Source organism: Erinaceus europaeus, chromosome 14 (genome assembly GCF_950295315.1).
Source record: "Erinaceus europaeus chromosome 14, mEriEur2.1, whole genome shotgun sequence".
NCBI classification, from domain to species: Eukaryota; Metazoa; Chordata; class Mammalia; order Eulipotyphla; family Erinaceidae; genus Erinaceus; species Erinaceus europaeus.
Window position 1 is genome coordinate 67,592,832 of NC_080175.1, and position 23,420 is coordinate 67,616,251.

At 42.9% G+C, this 23,420-nt stretch overlaps 1 protein-coding gene across 3 annotated transcripts in view; it reads left to right on the plus strand.

The window, feature by feature from the left end:
* FNDC3B (fibronectin type III domain containing 3B) overlaps nt 1-23,420 on the plus strand; it is a 296,399-nt gene that overhangs the window by 97,870 nt on the left and 175,109 nt on the right. For all 3 annotated transcript variants that reach the window (XM_060171958.1, XM_007517927.3, XM_060171959.1), the window contains exon 3: nt 2,205-2,280. In XM_060171958.1, coding sequence (XP_060027941.1) covers nt 2,205-2,280 — 76 coding nt within the window. The remainder of the gene's footprint in view (nt 1-2,204; nt 2,281-23,420) is intronic.

Consider the following 23,420-nt stretch of genomic DNA (forward strand, 5'->3'; position numbering starts at 1 on the left):
TTTTTTATTTTTTTTTATTTTGTTCCTTCTATTAAAAGGAACATTTTGCTAGGACAGAGAAATTGAGAAGGAAGGGGAGATGGAAGAAAAGAGAGGAGAGCTGCAGCTCTGCTCCACCGCTCATGAAGCTTATCCTCTGCACGTGGGGACTAGGTGCTTGAACCCAGGTCCTTGTGCATGGTAACATGTGCACTCAGCCAGGTGCAACACCACCCAACCTCTGGTTTCTGCTTTATTGCAGTGATGATAGAATTGGCCCAAGTGACATGGGTAATTTTCTACTATTTCCTTGTTTTGTTTTTTAAATATATATATATATATATATATATATATATATATATATATATATGTATATATATATATATACACACACACACATATTATTTGTTTTATTTTAATGAGAGAAAAATATATACACACAAAGAGAGACAGAGAAACAAGACCACTGCTCAGCTATGGCTGATGATAGTGGTGGGGACTGAACCTGGGAACCTCAGAGTCTCAGGCAGGAGAGTTTTTTGTTTTTGTTTTTGTTTTGTGCAGAACCACTGTTCTGCCTCCTCAGCTCCCTAAAGACTTTGGTCTTGATAATTTAAGAAAACATAAATCATGATATGCAGCATAGAAAGTGGATTTTTAAAATAGACGTTAAGCTTTCATAAAACGCTAAGTCAAAGTATTTTCAGTGGTCTTCCTGCTTTCATTACTCAACTCTTTTTTTTTTTTTTTAAATATTTATTCCCTTTTGTTGCCCTTGTTGTTTTATTGTTGTAGTTATTATTGTTGTTGGATAGGACAGAGAGAAATGGAGAGAGGAGGGGAAGACAGAGGGGGACAGAAAGAGAGATACCTGCCAACATGTTTCACCGCCTGTGAAGCGACTCCCCTGCAGGTGGAGAGCCGGGAACTCAACTGGGATTTATGCCGGTCCTTGCGCTTTGTGCCACCTGTGCTTTATTGGCTGCGCTGCTGCCTGACTCCCCATTATCCAACTCTTCTTCTTCTAGCGTTTGCCATCCAACTCTTATTCTGTGCTAGGCACAGCCACACCTTTTTTTTTTTTTTTTTCTTTTCAGATGGGGTTGAGAGACACTTGTAGGTGGGGCACAGGGGCTTGAAACTGAGTCCTCATATATGGCAGTGTGTTCACTTTACTGAGTGATGGATCTCTGGCTCCCATACCTTGTTCTTACAGAGCCAACATTACATAGATTGAAGATTGAACTCTAGAAGTGGCTGCTTAGTTAGTCACTGCAGTTCCACTCTAGGAAGGAGTTCCTTCAAACACACGTAGTGGGTTTGCTTGAATGGGCTTCAGTGGTTGGGGCAGTATTAGAGTGGGCTGTGGGCAGAGAAGAGCCCTGGACTAGCACATGCCTGGGATATGATGGACCAAGGTCGGCAAACTGAAAGAGACACTTAACATCTTCTCACCTTCTAGAGGTACACAGGGCTAACTTCATAAATCTCTGACTAATTTTAAAGCTTGGCTTATAATTTTTGACGTATTTTTAAGATGTGAATTTTTTTTCTTTTTTTTTCCTAACGGATTTAAATTAGACGGGTAGGAAAGCTCTTAAAAGAGCATACTTTGTCATTACCAGGCATGGTTTAATCTTTCAGAAATTATCCCCTGGGGACCCAGGAAAGAGAGAGCATACAGGGCAGAGCTTGTATGTTATCAGGCTGAAAGTCCCAAGCTGGAGCCTTGAAGTCATATGGAAGAATCCTGACACCACGGAAGCTGTGCAGATCCTACCCACAAGGACCTTGTTTTCTACTTTTCTTATAAATGGCCTCCTGCCTTCATCCAGTAGAATCATACAGTCTAGATCAGTAGTAGGCACTTGGGGACAGTATTCAGTAGGGTTAATGGAGGATCTTATTTCTCAGTGTGATTTTTCTCCTATCATTTCTGATCCTTTCTCTTTAAACTTTCTGTATCAGTGAAAGCAAAAAGGCACCACGCAAAAGAAAAAAAATGTCTGAAGTATCATAAGCAACACGGGAGAATTCATTAGTGAAATTCAAATGCACATGGTTATTAGATTTGAAGAGGGAGTAGAATAAATCTAAAGTTTTGTGTTTATTCAAGATTTGGTGCCAGCTACTTCCCGTCTAGTGCATTCATTCAGGGACTGAAACTAGGGGGGAAATCTCAGATTCCCTAGTACTAAAGTGAAGTTAATGTGTTATTTTGGCAGGTGATTCTCGTTCAAGTTAACCCAGGCGAGACTTTCACAATTCGAGCAGAGGATGGAACACTTCAGTGCATTCAAGGTAAGGGCGCCTTCTGTAAACGTGTGAACCAGTGGTGTTTTTCTCTTTGTCTGTAATTTTAAGGAATGTTTTTTTTTTTTTTGTATTTTTTTTTTTTTTTGTAGGTGATTCTGTAGAATTAAAAGGCCTTGGATTTTTTTTTTTTTCTTTTCTTTTCCCCAGTCTTCCCTTCCCTCCTCTTATGTCAAATGCTGTTCTGTTTTGGCTTCCCATAGTGAAATGCATTGAAAAGTTGATTTTTCTGTTGCATACAACCTTAGAGGTTTGCTACTTATTTTTGTACCTACAAAAACAAAAATTTAGTGGCAGTTACTCTTTTGAAGAAAGATCATTTCCAAGGATTAAAAAGCCTTGTGGGCTTTTAATTGCCATTAATCCGAAACAATTTAACTACTTTATTAATGACTTAACTGATTTCGATGGCTATCGTGTCCCTGAAATTGATCGTTGATGTCCTGAAATAGTGGAAGCCAAAGTCTAGTTCTTGTCGACGACTTGGACAAGAAGAGAGGAAACCATTCTTCTAATTCAGTAGGGAATGTATAGTCTTTCATCTTGTGCCCTTTAATACAGAGGCTGATTACCAGTCTAGCTTCAAATTTTATGCTGTGTTGAAAGATCTGCCCTGCTAGAAAAAGTGAATGAATGGAGGGAATGAAGACAGAGAATTCTGGTGGTGGGAACAGTGTGGAACTATACCCCTGTTAGCTTATAATTTTGTGGAGTCAATATGAAATCACAAATTAAAAAAAAAGTGGATAAAATGTCCTCACCTGTAGCAGATGGAATTGGTGTTTTCAGTTCAACAAGAAAACACTTGGCTCTCGCTGCTACAATACTAGAGCCTCACTAGGCCTCGGGCTTGCCGACTACTCCTGCGTGCACAGTATAGGACCGGTAACAGGTAGCTGCACAGAGCCACAGGTATAAACATCCTCTCACTCCTGCAACATGCTTTCCAGGGTGAGAGAGAGAGAGATGGAGAGAAAGAGAAAATGAATCTTTTTTTTTTCCCTCCACTGCACCTCTAGAGTTACTGCTGGGGCTTGGTGCCTGCACTATACTACGAATCCATTGCTCCTGGAGGCCATTTTTTTTTGTTGTTGCCCTTGTTGCTATTGCTGTTGTTATTGTTGGATAGGACAGAGAGAAATGGAGAGAGGAGGGGAAGACAGAGATGGGGAGAGACAGATAGACACTTGCAGACCTGCTTCACCACTTGTGAAGTGATACCCCCCCCGCCCCCCGCAGATGGGGAGCTGGGGGCTCGAACCAGGATCCTTACGCTGGTTCTCGGCCTGGAGAGCTTCATTCTTTTAACATGGCTCTCTAGTAATATAGCGGTATCTCTTTCTGAAGTTTCCATTCCAATAGGACTCGATTTCAGGCCCTTTGCTGATGCGTTCTCTAACGGGCAAGCAAGAAAAGACTGCCATTCACTGCACCCACCTTCTCCATGGTGCCCATTTTTCCAACAGCCAGAGAGCCCCACCTCAGCTGCAGGCCCGATTCTCATTCCAGACAGATTCTTGGAGGAGTCCCAAACCATGGCTCTGGTATATCACACTACCTGTTCTTCATTCTTTCAACAGAGCATGTGTGTCGCTATTTTCCATTTTTGCTCTGCAAACCATCTGGGCTCATCCTGACTCTTCTGAGTGCTCACCCAGGTTTCCTGCCCTGTTATTCAAGGGACACACACCCACCTTGCTCTTGTTATGTGCCCAGGGAGCATGAAGCCCTGGTCCAGACATCCCAGGGAGGAGCACGCAACACTGTCTGTTCTCTATGACTCTAGATCTGAGAACTAACCTCCCAGAACCTCAACTTCCTCACCTGTACCTGCCATTCCATGAAATGGGACAGTTCACCACATGGCCTGAGATGAAGCATAACCTGTGCTGGCACTTAGAATCATGTGGCCTATCCCCACGTCCTGCGTGGGTGGGCATGCTCTCCCCACTTGCCGTGTCACACTGGAATTTAAGTGTGAGACTCTTTGTTTGTCTAGCCTGGGTGGCTGTCATTCTGCATTAGTGGCTCTCAGCGGGTCTGGATTCTCGATTCAGAATGGCTTCCCCTCCAGTTTCTGCAGCTGACCCAGTGCCCCCATGCTTCCTCCATCCTGGTGAGTCACCAGATCCCAAGTCCCACTTCCTCCAGTCTTGTCCTGTATCACTTCAATTTACCGAGCCAGGTACCAGCAAACCCCAGCGAAAGAAAAGCACAGTCTCTGGGTGTCCCAAAGAAGACAAAGACAAGGAAGATTGGAGAAGCCTGAGATAGAAGGCCCTTCAATTCCGATTCTGTCAAAGGAATTTTTTTAGGTCACTGGGAGGGGTGTTAGTGTCCTTTATCTCCATGTATCACCATGCATGAGTACAAAGCTGCCATTATAAACAGAGCAGTGAACTTGAAACATTCTCTGCAGAGAAGACCAGTTATTGACAGGGCCTCAGTGTACACACACACACACACACACACACACACACACACACACACACACACACCACCACACCACCAGAAGGGGAGAGGTTAATTAAACTCATTTTCTCAGGGACCTGGCAATAGTGCAGTGGGTTAAACACACGTGGTGTGAAGGGGGTCACTTCACAAGCGTTGAAGCAGTTCTGCAAGTGCAGGTCTGTCTCTCCCCCTCTCTGTCTTCCCCATCTCTCTCCATTTCTCTCTGTCCTATCCAACAATAACAATAGCAATGGCAACAATAACAACAAGGGCAACAACAAAAAAAATGGGAAAAATGGCCTCCAGGAGTAGTCGATTCATAATTCAGGCACCGAGCCCCAAAGATAACCCTGGAGGCAAAAAAAAAAAAAAATGAAGCTCTCGTGGTTGGGTGGTGATGCACCTGGTTGAGTGCACATGCTACAGTGCACAAGGGCCTGGGTTTGAGCCCCTGTTCCTACCTGCAGGGGGAAAGTTTTGTGAGTAGTGAAGCAGGGCTGCAGGTGTCTCTCTCTCCCTTCCCTCCTTCCCTTCTGGCTGTCTTTACCCAATAAATATAGTAATTTTTTTTCTTTTAATCAATGAAGCTCTCTAGTTAAGCTTTTTCTACTCTGGTGAGCAGGTGGATTTTTTTTTTGTTGTTGTTGTTGCTATTGCTCTTGCTGCTGTTGTTGTTAATGTTGTTGGTGGTGTGTGTGTTTAGTGTAGAGGGCAGCTGGTGGCAACCTTCCTAGAAATTTTACAGTCATATTCATTGCTTATGCCATGGCTCATGTTGCCGGCCTAATAACTCTGCTATCTCAGCACAAGATGGAAAGGTTTTTTGTGTTTTTTTTTTAAAGAATTTTTATTATCTTTATTTATTGGATAGAGACAGCCAGAAATTGAGAGGGTAGGGAGAGAGACAGAGAGACACCTGCAATCCTGCTTCACCACTCGTGAAGCTTTCCCCCTGCAGGTGGGGACTGGGGGATTGAACCCAGGTCCTTGCACACTGTAATGTGTGTGCTCAACCAGGTACACCACCACCAGGACCCAAAAGGTCCCCCCCCCACACACCAGAGCACTGCTCAGCTCTGGTTTATGGTGGTGCTGGGGATTGAACCTGGGACCTTTGATGCCTCAGGCATGGAAGGCTTTTTGCATAACCCTTATGCTATCTCCTCAGCCCCTGCAAGCTAGAAAATTAGGGCTTGCTGTAGGGTGGGATGTGGCTGCAGAGGGTTAGGAGATGGAGCTGGTTTTCAACCTTTCTGGAGACTTTGAAATGCCACCATCTGAGGTCAGTTCTCCTGTAGTATTTTCCATAAAATCACCCCCAAAGACCCCAGAAACACTCAGTAAAACTATGAACAGACAGCTTGAGAATTCAGAGCTGATCATTTATGAGGAGCGTGGTTATTGGGGCAGGGGTGGGGGGTGGGGCAGGGATTGTGAGCACAAGACTGTTTTCACAAGAATGTCCTTGGTGATAATGAAGAAGAAAAACACAGGAAACATACAATATGCTGTGGAGGCAGATTCATTTCTAATGGAATATTTCTCAATCTTTTCCATGAAGCATGACTCACAGGTCTCAGAGGGGCCACGGGAGGTCAGTGTTGATTCCCACCCAGAGTCAGCCTCAACCTAGGATGCCCCAGACAAAGATGGTTCCTCCCTCAGCAGGAAGGATGCACAAAAAGAGCTAATTGTTTGGGGTTGAGGTGGAGGGGGCCACACAGGGGGATGGTGAATCTTAGCAATCTCTCTGAACCCTTGCCTTTGCTGAAACTGAGGAATTAACAAGCGTATCTGTGAGTCTTTCCTTTCTGTTTCTATGTCCTTGTCTGGGCTGAGACATGGCTGGGCAGCCTTCCTTCCTGTCTGCACACACCATCTTTCTGCCTCGGCTCTCCATCGACTCTCCCAGCCAAAAGCAACAGCCTGCTTCCCCCAAGGATTCAGCCTGCCTCCCCTCAGTGCCCTCTGGGCCATCCCAGCCTCACCCTGCAGAGGCTCTCTGCACACTCCCTTCTATAGACTGCCCTCTCCTGAGCCCTGGGACCCCACAGTGCTCAGTTCTCCACTCCAGCCTCAGTGATGCAGCCTGGCCATTGCTGCCTGGACCCATCACTGGCTCTGGCATGGTGCCGGTCAGGCATTTTTCATTTTTAATGCTGTTATTCTGCTGGAAGTAGAGTCTAGTGTAGTGCTTCCACACTGGTCTTTGAAATCTCTTAGAAGAGAACCAGCAAAGCAGCTCACTTGAAAGTGTGTGAGCCAGGTTCAAGCCCAGCATCCACCACATTGCAGGAATGGGAAGGTGGTGTTTCCTTTCAATCTGTCTTGTCTGGCTGTTTGGCTGATTATCTCTCTACCTGAAAAACTGCCTGGAAGGTGAAGCCTAGATGAGGAGGAGGGGAAAAAACAAATGAACAAAGAGAAACAAAGTTTATCTCTACAAACTTAGAGATTTTGATTCATACTGATTATTAAGAGAAGTGCATCAGTCTAAAAGGACTTTACTACTGACCCTATGATAATACCACCATCTTTATTTTATTATTTTTCATAGTACCAGCAGGTCAGGATGACCTGGCTTACTGCTGTTTACCTTTTTTTTTTTTTAACATTTATTTATTTTTGAGGAGGGGGAGGGGCAGATGAGACAAAGATCAGAGCACTGGCTAGCTCTGGTGCTGGGTATTGAACCTAGGACCTCAGGGTGGTGAGTTTAGTGTGCTACCACTCTTACCATGTCCTAGCCTGGCCAGTTTTTGTTTTTTTTAATCTTTAAGACTTTAAAAATGTTACTAATTACTTAGATAAACCCAAGACATTGCTCCATCATACATGATGACGTGCCTTGAACCTGGAGCCTCATTCGTGCAAAGTTTGTTGTATGAAGCCGCCTTCATTTGCTGACAACTGCTTAATTTCCCGGCTTCTGTTTCCTCCATCACAATGGGAGCAGTTAGTCACAGTCACCATGCATTGAGGTGTGAGACAGTCCGTTGCCTTTACCATCGTCATCGTCGGCAACAGGGCCACCATAGTCTTCACCCAGTAGTGCTGTGACACATAGCTCTGCTGATTCGAGCTCTACAGAGATGTCACCCATTAGTTGTGGGCAGCGACTTTATTTGCCAACTGGTAGAAGTGGAGTCTCCATTGTTGGTCAAACTCAAAGCCTTCCATTTCTGAAGTTGAGGCTGACAGCCACAGCTCCAGCGTTGCAGACAAGGACCTCTGGGAAGGCCTGGGCTATCCAGATATCCCCACTGAGCCACTGTGTGGGAACTGCATAACTGATGAAGGCCAGACCCTACAGGGAGCTCTGAATGACACCATTGAGACTGCCTCTCCCATCCCCACCCCCAGGGATGATGACTCAGCATGCTGACGGCCACTGAGACCTTGGTGCCACTTCCTTCACTTTCTCACTTTGGCTCTTGAGTGCGTGGAAGGAACTCACCAGGCATTAAAAACGCCGACCTGTCATACTCTGGGAGGATTCTACGACAGGTTCTAGGCAGCCCACTCTCTGTCTGTGTTTACTGAGGGGTGACATGAAGGGTGTCCTTACTGGGGGGGGGGGTTTACAAGCTGGCAGAGGCTGTGATTTTCGGAAGCTTCTATACAGCCTGCTTTTGTAAAACAGTCATCGGCATGTAAATAAGAAATCTGGGTTCTGCTGGCTTCAGATCAAGGACAAATAGCAAATGAAGTCTCATCTTCCAATTATGACTGAGCTTTGCCCAGGTTTACATTTGCAAACCTTTTTCTTTTGTTTTGTTTTTACCAAAGATGTTTGAGTGGTTTGAAGGTGAAACTATTTTGTGGCATAGATGCACACACTTCCATTGGTTTGAATGCAGAGTTGTTACATGATTGTACTTCATTATTTGAAGACTGTCTTATACATGGAAATAGTTTTTCTCATTACAGGATCAGGATTTTAAGACTTCTCTTTCTTCTTTTGTTTCCTTACCAGAATTTTTTCACTATTTCTTTGAACTTATAATATTTCCCAGTGCTTCCAGTGGGCTCTGTATTACTATTTTTCAGGACCTCATGCTTGAGAATCCAATGCTTTACCCACTGTTGACACCTCCTGGGCTGCATTTTTTTTATTCCCTTCATTTTTAGACAGACAGTGAGAGACAGAGAGAGAAGGAGAGACACTACTGGCAAGTTGCTCTGCTCCTGAAGCTTTTTCTTTTTTTCTTTCTACACCAGACAAAAATCCAACAGCCCCCTTTTACATTGGGAGGACATATTGTGAGGGGTTGCTAATATGCATCGTTATTGTGAAGAGTTAGACCTCCCTTAGAGAAAGTCTAAGAATTAACTGTTAGTCCTGAGCCCTGGGGCTGCCTATTTCTCTGACCTGGATGGAACTGTATTTGGGAAGTGCTAGTTCCTAGTCTTTTAGTGAGACTCTAAATAGAGAGAACTCCAAGGAGTCTCTAGAACAATCTGAATTATTCCACTAACTTGCCAGCTCATTTTTCCCAACCTCTAAAACATTTGCTTCAAGATAAATTAGTCCCCCCCTCCCCCATAGTGATGAAATGCTGGTGAAAATTCACTTTGAGTGTTTTTAGAGTACACCTGATTGCTGAAACATTTGGAAGCTTTTTACTTTGTGCCTGATCTGGCTTTTCTCTCATACATGGACAGGATCAGCCATTCGCTAAAAGCAGCCATTCGTTAAAAGCAGCCATTCTGCCTGTTGCCAGCCCCATTTCCTATAGAGGCTGCTGTTGAGAATCTTGAAGTTTCCAGCTGGTCGTCTTCACAGGGCTGGCGGTGCCTGGGGGCCAGGGATGGAGTGGTTCCTGGAGACAGGGGCTGGGGAACCTGTGGTTGAATATTAGTCCTCTCCAGGCTGGGTGAGGGATGTGTTGAGGCTGCAACATGGCCTAACTAATTGTAGCTTCCCCGGAGGCAAGAAATCCCTCTCTAGGAAGCTGCCACATGCACTCCCTTCTCTGTTTAGCTCTTTACATAATTAGGGCATTTCAAACCTTTAGACAAAGACTCCACTCACTAGTACACTGCCAGACTCCTTGGTTTCTTTATTCAAGTAAGATATTATTGTTATTATTATTTGTGATTGAATTTGCTTAAAGTTATGACAATTGCTATTTTATCATTTTGCTAAGGAAATAGTGATTTGCAAGACAGTTGTCAGATGAGCATGATTCTTATCTCCCCTGGATAGAAGTCTGCACTCCATCCCCACCTCCAGTTGAAGACTTCCTCTACCACCATGTTCTGGGTGGGTCCTGACCCTCAGCCCCCTCCCAAAGCCCTCTTACCCCCAACACCCCTCTGCTTCTGCTGCCTCAGACGATACCTAGCTAGTTCATGTCTCCCCCTGTGTTTTCCCATTTTTTTCTTTAAGTCCCACCTGTAAGTGAGGCCATCGGTATTCACTCCCTCCTTCTGGCTTATGTCATTTAACACGACTCCTCCCAGTTGCATCCAAGATGTAACAAGGGAGAAGCATTTCATCATGTCTGACAGATGAATAGTACTCTACCGTGTCTGTCTGCCACCATTTTCTCAACCGCTTCTGTCTTCAGGCATCTGTTTGCTTCCAGGCTTGGGCTGTTGCAGACAGTGCTTCCATGAGCATAGGTGGGTGATGAGGACATTTTAAGAGTCAAAGTTCTATTGTATGAAGCCTCTGCCATAGCTGGACATAGATTTTTCTGATGTAAATGCATGCCAGTCCTTTTCTTGAAGTGCCAAGTCATTTTTTAACAGTTGGCCAGCGATAAATTGCTTTGCAAATGCAAGATTTGAATCTTTTTAAAAAATATATTTCTGTTTTTAAAAACAGAATTTTAAAATTACCTTTATTTATTTATTGGATAGAGACAGCCAGAAATCAAGAGGGAAGGGGGTGATAGAGAAGGAGAAAGAGAGACACCTGCAGCCCTGCTTCACTACTCACAAGGCATTTCCCCTACAGGTGGGGACTGAAGGCTTGAACCTGGGTCCTTGCACATTGTAATATGTGCACTCAACCAGGTGTGTCACCACCCAGTCCCTTTCTCCCCTTATATTACCAGAGCACTGCTCAGCTCTGGTTTATGGTGGTGCAGGGGGATTAGACTTGGGTCTTCTGAAGCCTCTGTCATGAGAGTCTCTTTGTATAACAATTATGCTATCTACACCTACCCCAGGGATTGGGTCTTTAACACTAGATTAGAGTCTTTTTTTGTTTGTTTGTTTGTTTGTTTTTGTCTCCAGGGTTATTGCTGGGGCTCAGTGCCTGCACCATGAATCCTCTGCTCCTGGAGGCCATTTTTCCGCCCTTTTGTTGCCCTTGTTGTAGCCTTGCTGTGGTTATTATTGTTGCTATTGATGTCGTTCATTGTTGGACAGGACAGAGAGAAATGGAGAGAAGAAGGGAAGACAGAGAGGGAGAGAGAAAGGCAGACACCTGCAGACCGCTTCACCACCTGTGAAGCGACTCCCCTGCAGATGGGGAGCTGGGGGCTCGAACCGGGATCCCTAAGCTGGTCTTTGCACTTTGTACCACGTGCACCTAACCTGCTGCGCTACCGCCCGACCCCGATTAGAGCCTTTTTTATATTGGATCCCACAATGCCAGTGTCTGGTGCCTTCAGTACCATGGTACAAATAGTGTGGACAAATCAAAGACTTTGCAGAACTAGGATTAACTGTTAATGAACCCTTCTGCTGAAGATGAGAAACTTCTGTGTGTAGTGTAATCAACCTTTTAGGCTTAACTTGTCTTTTGAATGTAAGCATCAAATAGTTGTAAAAAATTATATAACCAGCTTGAAAATTCTGAGATCTTATTATCTTTTACTTTCTGTACCTGTTGCAAAAACTGTGTGACTCAAAATGTGATTGCCGGGGTGCATGAAGAACTGACCTGCATGTTAAGGAAGTTGATCTGTTGCACATCAGAACTTCCTGGGGAATGATTTTTTTTTTAAAAAAACCCACTTTTGATAGTGATTTAAGAGTGTTTCATCAACCTTTAAGATCTCAGGGGGATATTCACACCTATATATGATGTATGTAAGTCACTGTGCCCCCTAATAAAGATCTCTGTGCCATCTCTTCCCCGAACCCCTCAGTTCTTAATAAATCCAAGACAATTGGTTACCTTTGGGGGAGGGGGGCAAGTTCACTTCCTTTAGTCCACATCTGAGCAAAACCATCCTGTAGTTGTTCTTACCTCCTCATCTGTTCTTCTTAAGCATGATCACCTCCAGTTCAGTCCATTTTGCTCCAAATGATACAGTTTCGTCCTTTCTAATTTTGAAAGGATATATGCACTGCTGGGCTTGCAGCTGACTTCAGTAGCCAAAGTCTGGAAACAACCTAAACGTCCAAGGACGGATGACTGGATAAAGAAGTGGCAGGAATATATGTATGTATATGTCCCAGGGAGTATTTTTTATAAGAATGTGCAAGTCTGTCTTTGGGCTCATTATGTGGAATTGTCAGATTTTTTTAGCCAAGGATGGACTAAGCAGTAGTGGTCAGCTGAGGTGGTGTTTCTGTTGCCTTCAAGTGATGTTAGACGCTTCCCTGGGTGTGGCCCCTGCACCTGCTTCTCACCTGCTGCTCACCTGTGTCTGTGTACCTAGGCAGGCCTCTCAGGAAGCTTTGCCATGTGGTCACCCATCTTTCATCTCGACTCTGTCTTTATTGAAATTGTTTGAGATTGCTTTTTAACTTTCCTTATAAACTCCCAGAAGTAGTAAATGAGAGGGGCCATCCAACAAGCTCGAGCTTGCTTTTTTCATCAAAGCACAACTTTATTTGACTTATTGTTAGGTTGTAAGTAATAGCTCACCTACAGTAAAGTCATAAAACTCAGTGTCTGTTAGAATAGATAAGCTGTATAGGTCGGCAGCACCAAGATGCTGAGATGAGCAAGTCATCTTATGATTATCTGCTTGCAGAAGCTGTTTTTCACCCTGGTGCTACTTAATGAAAGAATTGGTCTGGGGCCTTGGTGCTGGTGTACTGAGTAGAGTACACTCATTAACATGCACAAGGAGTTGGGTTCAAGCCCCCTGGTATCCACCTGCACGTGGGGGGGGAAGCTTTACAAGCGATTAAGCAATGCATCTCTTTCTCTCCCTCCCTCTCTCTCTCTTTCTCCGCCCCCCAAGTTCTTGTTGTCTGTAAGAAAGAAAAGATAGGGAAGAAAGGAAAAAAAAAAAGAAAAGGAAAACATAACTGCCAGGGAGTGGTGGGTGCATTTATTCTGTTGGCTCTGAACCCCAGAGATAGCCCTGCTGGCTAAATAAATAAAAGAATAAAAGAACTGGCCCAGGACTTTGCTTCCTATTGCTTCCCATAAGAGCTCTTGTCTCGTTCCTTGGATGGTTAGCTTCCCAGGAAGTAGCCTGATTCTTGACACGAGTGAACCTCTACCATGTACTTGAATCCAAAGTACAGCATGTGGTAGCAGAGGCTGACCACTACACACAGCTTGGGCATGGACTGGTCACTTGGGTGCTGTTACCACCACCCAAACTTCGGAATCTGGCCTAGGGGAGGTGGGACCTGAGACTTGTTCCCAAGACGGGCCAGCTCTTGCTTCTGGGGCTGGACCAGGCTTTGAACACAACTCAGGTGGGACCAGTTTTGCCAGCAACTGAAGTAGAAGGCTCTGAAGGTCTGGGGCACTTGTGAAAAAAGGGGGGGGGGAATTTGAAGAGGTGGGGACTTCAATAAAAGCAGAAGCTCTCAGCATTTGGCTTGGGGACAAAAGAGTGGTGGAGCGCAAGACCTATGTCAGTGCAGAAAAATCAGCAGGAATAATTGACTTCAGTTCTTCAGTTGTAAAGTAAGAATCTCTCTCTTGCTTGGAATTTTTTTCCTTCCTCCTCACATAGTTGTGTGTGCCCCCCCCCCCCTTTTTTACCAGAGCCCTGATCAGCACTGGCTTATGGTGGTGTTGGGGATTGAACCTGGGACTTTGGAGCCTCAGGCTTGAGAGCCTCTTTGCATAACTGTTATGCTCTCACCCTGCATATAATTTTAATAAATGGAGGTTTGAGTCAGGAAACTCTGCTTTCCTCCTTTTTTTTTTCCCAGATGTGTTTCTTTTTTTTTTTTTAAATTTTATTTATTTTCCCTTTTGTTGCCCTTGTTCTTTTGAAACTCTGCTTTCTAAGGATTTTGAGTGAGCAGTTTCTCAGTTTACATCTAACCCAACTGATGTAGATCAGATTCACCTCCTCTGTGTTTCAATTCTCATAGCAAAAGACTAAATATGATTGTCCAATAAGCCCTAGGCTCATCTCATTATTTTAAAATTTTTTAAAACTATACTTATTTATTTACTTATTATTGGATGATTACAGAGAGACTTGAGAGGGGGAGGGAAGATAGAGAGGGAAAGAGACAGGGAGATACCTGCAGTCCTGCTTCACCACTTGTGAAGCTTTCCCCCTGCAAGTGGGGACCAGAGGGATCGAACCTAGGACCTTTTGCACTGTAATGTGTGTGCTTGACCAGATCTACCAGTCTGGTCCCCCTTTTTAATTTTTTAAGTAAATGGTAGTATCTGGTATTAGAGAACACTGAACTAGGAAACATGTGAACAGACAGATAGTAAGTATATCACCCTATATTTATGCAGTAAGTGGGACCATCACCTTCCTTGCAGTTAGCTGGATCATGATGATAGAAAAAGGGGAAGATAAAAAGTAGATAAGCCAATAAGGAAGCTGGCTTCACTGTCTGGGGTGTTTTACAGAAACAGGAAGGTTTCGAAGCATAAAATGAAGGGAAAAGCAGTGACTCTGAAGTGTGGGTAGACAGGACTCCCCGTTGGTAATGATCTGGAGTGAGCAGGCAGCCTGATACAAAGAGAGAAGAGCCGGCAAGCTGCCAGTGATGAAGTTAGTGAGTGGCTCCATGGTAACACAGAAACAGGATTATACAGATTCTATTTTTCCCCTCGCCTGTGGACAGGGCACCGTTGTTGGAACCTAGAACTCTGCGCCCTATTGAACAATTCTGTTTTGAGCATAACATCATTGAATTACAGGCCGGTTAGTAGTGACAAAAGTCGCAACTCTTGTGTTTTCTCACGGTCTCTAGATCTGGTCTGAGATTGCCCTGTGATTTGATTTCATTGATCTTTTTCCCCTTCCTTCCTTCCTTCCTTCCTTCCTTCCTTCCTTCCTTCCTTCCTTCCTTCCTTCCTTCCTTCTCTCTCTCTCTCTCTCTCTCTCTCTCTCTCTCTCTTTCTTTCTTTCCTTCTTCTCCTATTGCACCTGTCATGTTAGAGTCATCAGTTAACATTCCTCAGAGGTGAATGGAATGCTAGCCCCCATCTCAGATGGAATGCAAGAACAACAGGTGCATTCTACCTGATCCTTGGCTTACCCTGAGGGTCAGAGGACAAGTAACTAACTACAGATTAGACGTTGGGGAGGGAAAAATGAGATTCTGTAGAACTGGAGCTGAGTGCTGAAACAGCACACTGGGTGATTCACTTAGGAGACATTGGAAATGGCCAAGCAGGAAGGGTGAAGTCACTTTGCCAATGTGGGCATGGGCAATTAATTTCAAGCCTGTCTCCCTCTTTGAATACAAACCTTAGCTGTGCACTTTCCAAAGGCCTTTGGTTTTGTGCAGTTTTTTTTTTTTATTGTCTTTTTTTTTTGGATGTAGATGCTTATTTATTTTGGTATTAACCTTTATTTATTTACTGGCTAGAGAGAGCCAGAAATGGAGAGGGAAGGGGGTGGTAGGGAGAGAGACAAAGAGACACCTGAAACACTACTTCACCACTTGTGAAGCTTTCCCCCTGCATGTGGGGACTGGGGGCTTGAACCTGGATCTTTGTGTTCAGATGTGCCACCACCCCGCCCCTTTAATTCAGCTTATATCTAAGGCTATTGGATTTGAATCCCTACAGTAAAAATTAGTGGTTTGTATCGTGATTTTTATTTTCCTTTTTGGATAAAAAAAGCCGAGTGCACCTCTGCCTGCAGGGAGAGAGCAGAGTCGCCACCACAGGTTTTCCTATCCAGGCTGGTTCTGCTCTCACCTTCCTCACCTCAGAGTAAGATGGGACCAGATGGCTGCTAACATTCTTCTCACCTGTCTTTTTCCTCTCACAGTATCACCTCTAGAGTTGTTGGGTCCTTTAGAGAAACTCAATTTCCATGAAATCTCTAAAGATTTCCTTATATGGCTCCCAGGATGGTCAGCCTTCAAGAACTTCACTATCTGGGATTTTTCCATTAGAAAGGGAGATGTCAAATTGTTATCAGAGACTTTACCACATGAGTCTGTCTAAGAGTTATTAGCATACATAAGTCTGGAGTAATAAAGACAGGACACTGCCCAGCATTTTTTTTTCTTGCTTTAATAATTGTCACCACAAACAAATGTATGTACCCTTTTGTGTGCCAGATGTTTTGCATCACTAGTGGACAACTGGACTATGCATTTAAGTCACCTGATATTAAAAAGCAATGCCTGGCTCTCTACCTGCAGAAAAACAGGTGTGATTGGTACCCACTATAATTCTGAAGATCACACTGTTAAGTATTTAGCTTTCTCTGCATCCAGTAAAACCTTTAGAGTTTCACTTCTACAGTGTACTAGTTAGGGCACTGAATTATTTGTGAATGGGAACCCGAAAGCTTGAATGAAACCTTCCCTTCCCAGGAGCACTTCCTTAGCTGGAGGTCTTCAGATTCAAAGGAGGTCTCGAAAACTTTACATCAGGCTCAAACTGACGCTGTTGACTGGCTATGGAAGAAGGGCAAACGCTAGAAGAAGAAGAAGAATCCTAGCTTCTTCCCCTTGAGCTGGCTGGAGTGGCATTGCTGCTAGGTGAAACAGTATATGTAGTTGTCCTTTTGGGCATTGTTTTTTTTGTAGGATGACTTTTAAAAAATGCATTTATTGGGAGTCGGGCAGTAGCGCAGCGGGTTAAGTGCATGTGGTACAAAGCACAAGGATCAGTGTAAGGATCCCGGTTTGAGCCCTCGGCTCCCCACCTGTAGGGGAGTCACTTCACAGGCAGTGAAGCAGGTTTGCAGGTGTCTGTCTTCTCTCTCCCTCTCTGTCTCCCCATCTCTCTTCATTTCTCTCTGTCCCATCTAACAACAAAATCAATAACAACAATACTAACTAGAACAACAATAAAAAACAAGGGCAACAAAAGGGAAAATAAATACTAATTTTTTAAAAAAAATTAAAAGATGCATTTATTGAATTTTGTGTGCCATAGATATTAATGTTTGACACAGTTGTATGTATCTCTATGAAGAGAAAATATCACCAATGAAACTGACCCACCCCTAACAGCCAGAGTCTTTCCTTTTCTTCAGGGGATCTGAAACAAAAAGATAATCAGCGCTAACGGCAAATACTGTTAGTTTTCTTTTTCTTCCTTTTAAAAAATTATTATTTATTTTTATTATATTTATTGGATAGAAATAGTCAGAAATGGAGAGGGAAGGGGGAGATAGAGAGGGAGAGAGACAGATACCTGCAACACTGCTTCACCACTCACAAAGCTTTCTCCCTGCAGGTGGGGACTGAAGGCTGGAACCTAGGTCCTCGTGCACTGTAGCATGTGCTCTCTACCAGGTGTGCCACCACCTGACCCTCTATACTGTTGGTTTTCAACTTCCTGATTTAATTAAACCTCTAAAGAAATATACATCTATATATTTTTTTAAAAATTAGCTTTATGTTTGCAAAAGTCATTTTGTATGTGCTCATGTGTAAGAATTGGAGTAGGAGGGGCCAGGTGGTAGTGCAGCGGGTTAAATGCACATGGCACTAAACGCAAGAACTGGTGCAAAGATCCCGGTTCGCGCCCCCATTTCAAGCTCCCTACCCCCAACTATAGGGGGGTCGCTTCACAAGCAGTGAAGCAGGTCTGCAGGTGTCTTTCTTCCTCTCTCTCTCCCCCTCCTCTCTGGATTTCTCTCTGTCCTAGTCAATAATAGTAACAGCAATAACAACAAGGGTAACAAAATGGAGAAAATGGCCTCCAGGAGTAGTGGATTTGTAGTGCAGGCACCGAGCCCCAGCGATAACCCTGGAGGCAAAAAAAAAAAAAAAAATAATTGGAGTAGGGTCTGATTCTCCTTCTTAGTTGTGGAAATAGGACTAATTCATTTAAACATTATCCTCTATAAATATGCCCTGGAGGACTTCTATACAAGTCATACTCTTGTGATGTCCTTTGCTAGTTTTAGCTTCTTACCAAATGTCTGTCTTGTCATGCCAGAAGGCTTATGTTTAATGTGTGTATATGTGTGCCTAATATCGTTTCTGTGTGTAAGTATTTGCAATCTTTCCACTTGGATCTGTTCTGTTTTGTCTAACCTTTTGCTGAAATCTGCACTTTGGGTTTAAAAAAATCTCAAGGTTATTTTGTTCACTCAAGTGCTGGCTCTTGCAGCATGATTCTAATTAAAAACCACATAGCCCAGCTCAGCAATCTTATCATGTGCTTCTAACATTTATATGGAAAATATACTGTTTGTTGTTCTTTCTCTATTATTATTATTATTATTATTGCCTACAGTTGTTTAACCAAGAGAGTACCTTTGGATTTAGACCATCTGCCATTAACTATGCTCTGTGCATAATGAATGATTTAAATTTATTCCAAATGTACTGTGGATGAGATATGTGATTGTACTTGTGAGATGTCCTTTCCTTCCTTGAACATGCCACACATTGATGTCAAGCCTGTGGTGGCATGTTCAAGGAAGGAAAAGACATCGCACAAGTACAGGGGACAGGCAGGGCCAGCGCTGTGTCTCCAGAGGGGAGGCCTGCTGCTTGGGCTTTTTTTTTTTTTGTCTGTCAAGATATACTTTATTTTTTTATTTAAGAAAGGATTAATTAACAAAACCATAGGGTAGGAGGGGTACAACTCCACACAATTCCCACCGCCCAATCTCCATATCCCACCCCTCCCTCGCTAGCTTTCCCATTCTCTATCCCTCTGGGAGCATGGACCCAGGGTCGTTGAGGGTTGCAGAAGCCAGAAGTGGATACAGGGATTTTTGTTGCCCTGCAGGAGGGTCAGGTAGGATCCAGGGCACCTGACTAACTGCCAGCCAAGATCCTGAAGGACCTTTGCCTTGTTTGCTGGTCAGACTTGGAAAGCCTTCCCTCAGAAGGGGTCTGTAGTGAGAAGTTGCCACTAATGCTGAATAGAAACTTGTGCCCTCCTTCCCCAAAACTGGCAGGATTGATATGGTTGGAAAGCATCTCTTTGATCTTGATGTGGAAATGAACTGTATCACATTTAGGTCCTGTCATTTCCCTTGTTAGAATATTTGCTTAACCTTCCAAGGTGCATTTTATCAGATGATGGACTGTCGAACATTTATTTGTCTTCAGTATTCTGACTTACATGGTGGTGTGGCTTAACTTAGTTTTGTGTACAAGTAAGAAAAGCTGCATTTACAAATGGGTTGTGAAATGTTGTAATTGCATGATGTGGCTTAATTTTGCAAGGAATACCATAGAGGGGTAAATTCTTAAAAATACTTTGCCATCTGGGCCCTTTCATCGCAGCTGAAATACTGTCTTTATTATAGTTTTTGCTTTTTAATTCTCAGGAGCTATCTGCTAATGTTATCCTCTTTAAAGCATTAAATAAAGGTAATGTGTCTACAGCAGTATGTAGCAGAATCATAATTTACACTCAAGATGACTCCAGAATTCCAGATATTAAAAAAGAAAAGAACATACAGCTGCCTTATTTTCTGGAGGCTGGAGAAAAAAAAAAAGAGTGTAATGAGATCCCATGTTTCTTTGATTGAATTTTGCTTAATGGCTGTGTTTCCCACAGCTGTTGATATTCTACAATGTTAAAACTAGAAATTAGTATCCATATGATCCACAGAACTTATGCAGACTTTACTTGGTTTGCATGCACATCTGTGTGTGTGTGTGTGTGTGTGTGTGTGTGTGTGTGTGTGTGCATTTGTGTTCTCATGATCACTATCAGGGACTCTTTTGTTCCTACCAGGCTTCCTTGTGCTATCTTCTTATAGACACCCCCTTTCCTGCCGACTAGTCCTTAACAACCACTAGAGTGCTTCCGTCTCTGTGATTACTTAAAGAATGTCATGTCAGTGAATCCTACAGTGTTTTTCTCTTAGCCAAATTCGAGATCTAAGTTGCACCCATGCTCACCATTTTTTCCTCTTTGTTGCCAAGTCAAAAGTAGTTGCCAACTAGCTCGTGATATGGGTGAATCCCATTTTAACTATTTGTCTGCTGAAGGACACTAAATTATGCTAGCTGTTGATGACCACAGCTAAAATTGCTAATAGCGTATGTTTGCAGGGGTTTGTGTGATCTTGACATTTTATTCCTCTCGTCTGGATTAACGTTTCTAAAGTCCGTAGTCCTCTGTGTATCAGAAGGCACCTCACCTTCCAGCCCCAGAGAGCACTGCTAGCACATTGTCAGCTAGGGAGGAGAAGGCTGAGGCCAGCTGGTAGAGCCTTTGCATCTTACTGGTAGGCCAGAAGGGCCTTTCGTAAATGGGCAGGCCCATCCGCAGAATGGTTCTTTTGTAGATTTTCAATCTCTTGGAAGGTGTGTGCCATCCCAGTCTTCTCTCCCAGCCATGCAAGCTGCGCTTTTCCCTCTTTTCCCCTGTAGTCAAGGGCAGTAATGGACTCAGGCCTGCACAACACTGCAAAACTGTGCCCCTTCCAGCTCCTCAAACAGAGCCCTCCGTTTAGAGAGCAGTGCTCGGAGCTGGGCTGCAGTTGGACTGTGCTCCCTGGGCCCATCCTATGCTCACTTCGGCCTCCCCATGTGCATCTTCTCTTCTCCAGGCCTGGGACCTGGTTTTGTGTTCCCTGCACTTTCCTCTTGATTGTTTTGTTCTCCATGTCGGCAGCCTGCTGCTTACTTAGTCTGCACCTCAGTGCAGTGCTTTGATAGAATTCTTGAGCAATTCAACCTTAAGAAGCATTTTTTTTTTTGTGGAAGACCTGCTAAAAATTAAAGACATAAAAAACTACTTTGTACAAAATAGCAGTGACCAGTGTTTCTTGGTCTTGTCATGGAGCAGACATGAAAAAGTCTACTGTAAGTCAAAACAGTCAATTTGCTGAGCTAGGAAAACAGCATACAACAGTAGAGTAAGATTTATGGAAAAATTTTTATACCTGTAGATGTTAACTTTTGTTCTTTGACTATAAAGGAAAGTAAGCTCTCAATGTTTTTTTTCCTGCGTTTTTGAAACAAGTCACATAGCAATGGATTATCATCGTATATTTAAATTGATTGATAATACACTAATGACTAGTGGAAGGAATCCCTGTATGCACCTCTGGCATTATTACTATTATTATCACCATCATCCCTAATTCAATGTTGAAAGAATTATTCCCGACTCAGAAGATATGCATATATATTGACATTTTTTAATGTTAAAAAATAATGCAAAGCAAATAAGGCTTAAATTATGTAGGATTTAAGAATAATTTTCAGGCATTTTTTTTTTTTTTTTTGAGAGAGGAGAATCTTAACATTAATTTCATTCTTGTTCTTGTTGGTGATTATTCTCTACAGTATTTCTGTTTTTTTGTTTTTTCTCTGTTGTGTCTCTTTTTAACTTTTGTTTAGGTAGACCTCTTTAGAAAGAGAGTAAGCATGTATAGCCCAGGTTCGAGCCTGACCCCCACTGATGGAAGCTTCAGTGTTGTGGTCTCTTTCAGTCTCTCTCTCTCTCTCTCTCTCTCTGAAAAACAAAAAAGGAGAAAGGCCTTTAACATCTGCATTTGGACAAGCTGTAGGGTACTGGTGGGGTGGAATGTGAACAAGCTAATGGCTTTTCCAATCCTGTTATTTTCCAATGTGGTTTGGAAAAGCAGTCTCTACATACAAAGTCAAGAACGTACAAGAAACCCTTCTGGTTAACAAGTTGACTTTCTGATTTTCCTCTTGTGGAGGCTCCTGGAAAATCACTTCAGAAAGGAGGTGATAGGTCACTTTTTACAGTTAACTGCTTTGTGTTTGGAGAAGACTTGCCATATTCTGTAGCCCACGGTGGACCCATCAGTCCAGTCACTGATGGATAAAATGAAAAAATAAACCTATTGATTATTATCCAAGAATTGAACACAAAGCCATTTTGTACAGTGTTTAAGTTTATGACTAGTCAGATTTCTCCAGACTGGCAGCTCAATGGAGACATTGACTTAACACGTATGTGTGCTTACTGAGGCCTGACATCTACAGACTGCTGTGTTTTTTATTTATGACTGGACTCACCTGTAATGCACTTTTCCTAATAATAGTTTTATTGAGGTATCATTCAAATACCTTACTGTTCCCCTATTCAAAGTGTACAGTTTAGTGGGTTTTTTTTTTCCTTCAGTTGCTCTACTATCACCATTTTTAGTTTTCAAATGCTTTCATCACTGGGAAAAAAAAAATCTGTACCCATTAGCAGTTACCTCTGTCTCTGCTAAATCCCCAGCTCTAAACACCCACTAAGGTACTTTCTTTCTCTGTAGAGTCTCTTATGCTGTACATTTCATATAAATGAAATAATGGTCGTCTAGGCGGTTCTTTATGACTGGCTTTTTCCACTTAGCATACACTTTCTTAAATTTATTCATTTTTCAGCCTGTGTCAGAACTTTATTTCTTTTCTTGCCATGCAATAGTCTACTGTGTAGATATGTTGTATTTTCCTAGTCATTCAGAAACTGGTGGACTTTTGAGTCTTTTTTTTTTTATTTGCTTTTTGGCTACTATTACTAGTGTCACTGGGAGAGTTTTATACATGTTTTTGTGTGGATATATGCTTTTATTTATCTTGTATATGCACTGAAGTGGCATTGCTGGGATATATAATATAGTTAACATGGAGTGTGCATGTTTGCGTGCATGTGTGTGCGTGTGTGTGTGTGTGTGTGTGTGTGTGTGTGTTATAGTAGCGAAATTTAAACTTTTGAGGAACTGCCAGACTGTTTTTCTAAAGTGACTATGCCATTTTACTTTGCTTCAGCAGTGGATGATATGTTTGTCTATATCACAGACAACCATTGTTATTTTCTGCTTTCTTCTTGTGCCTGTAATGCAAATTTATGCTTTTTTTCTCCCTTCTTTGCATTGCTAGCTATTATTTTTCAGGGAAACTGTATAGATGCACCAAAGAAAGTATAATGGATCTCTGTCTCTCTCTCCCCTCTATCACCCCATTCCTCTCGATTTCTGGCTATCTCTATTAAATAAATAAAGATGATAAAAAAAATTTTAAAAAAGCAAGTAGAATGGAGCTAGTCATGATAGGGCTTTGAGTTGTGATCATTTGTGGTAGAAATAAGCATGTTCATGTCTGTCTCTGATATGACACCATATCACAGTGTTAGCCATACCTGAAACTCATGTCTTAGTCTTTTTATTTGATCTTGAAGTAGATCAGACACATGCACAATGCATAATACATCAAATACATAGCCCACTGAAATCATAAAGTGGAAACCTATTGTTCTCCGTGTTGATAACCAGTAAATGCACACATTGTAAACATGCATGGATAGTCTTTGAGCCTCTTGTCACATCTTCCTATCCTTAACACCTCTTCCTCCCCAAAATTAAACCATTAACCAGTTAGGGCCATCATTTTCTTTGTAACTTCATTGTATTTGTATGTGTTCT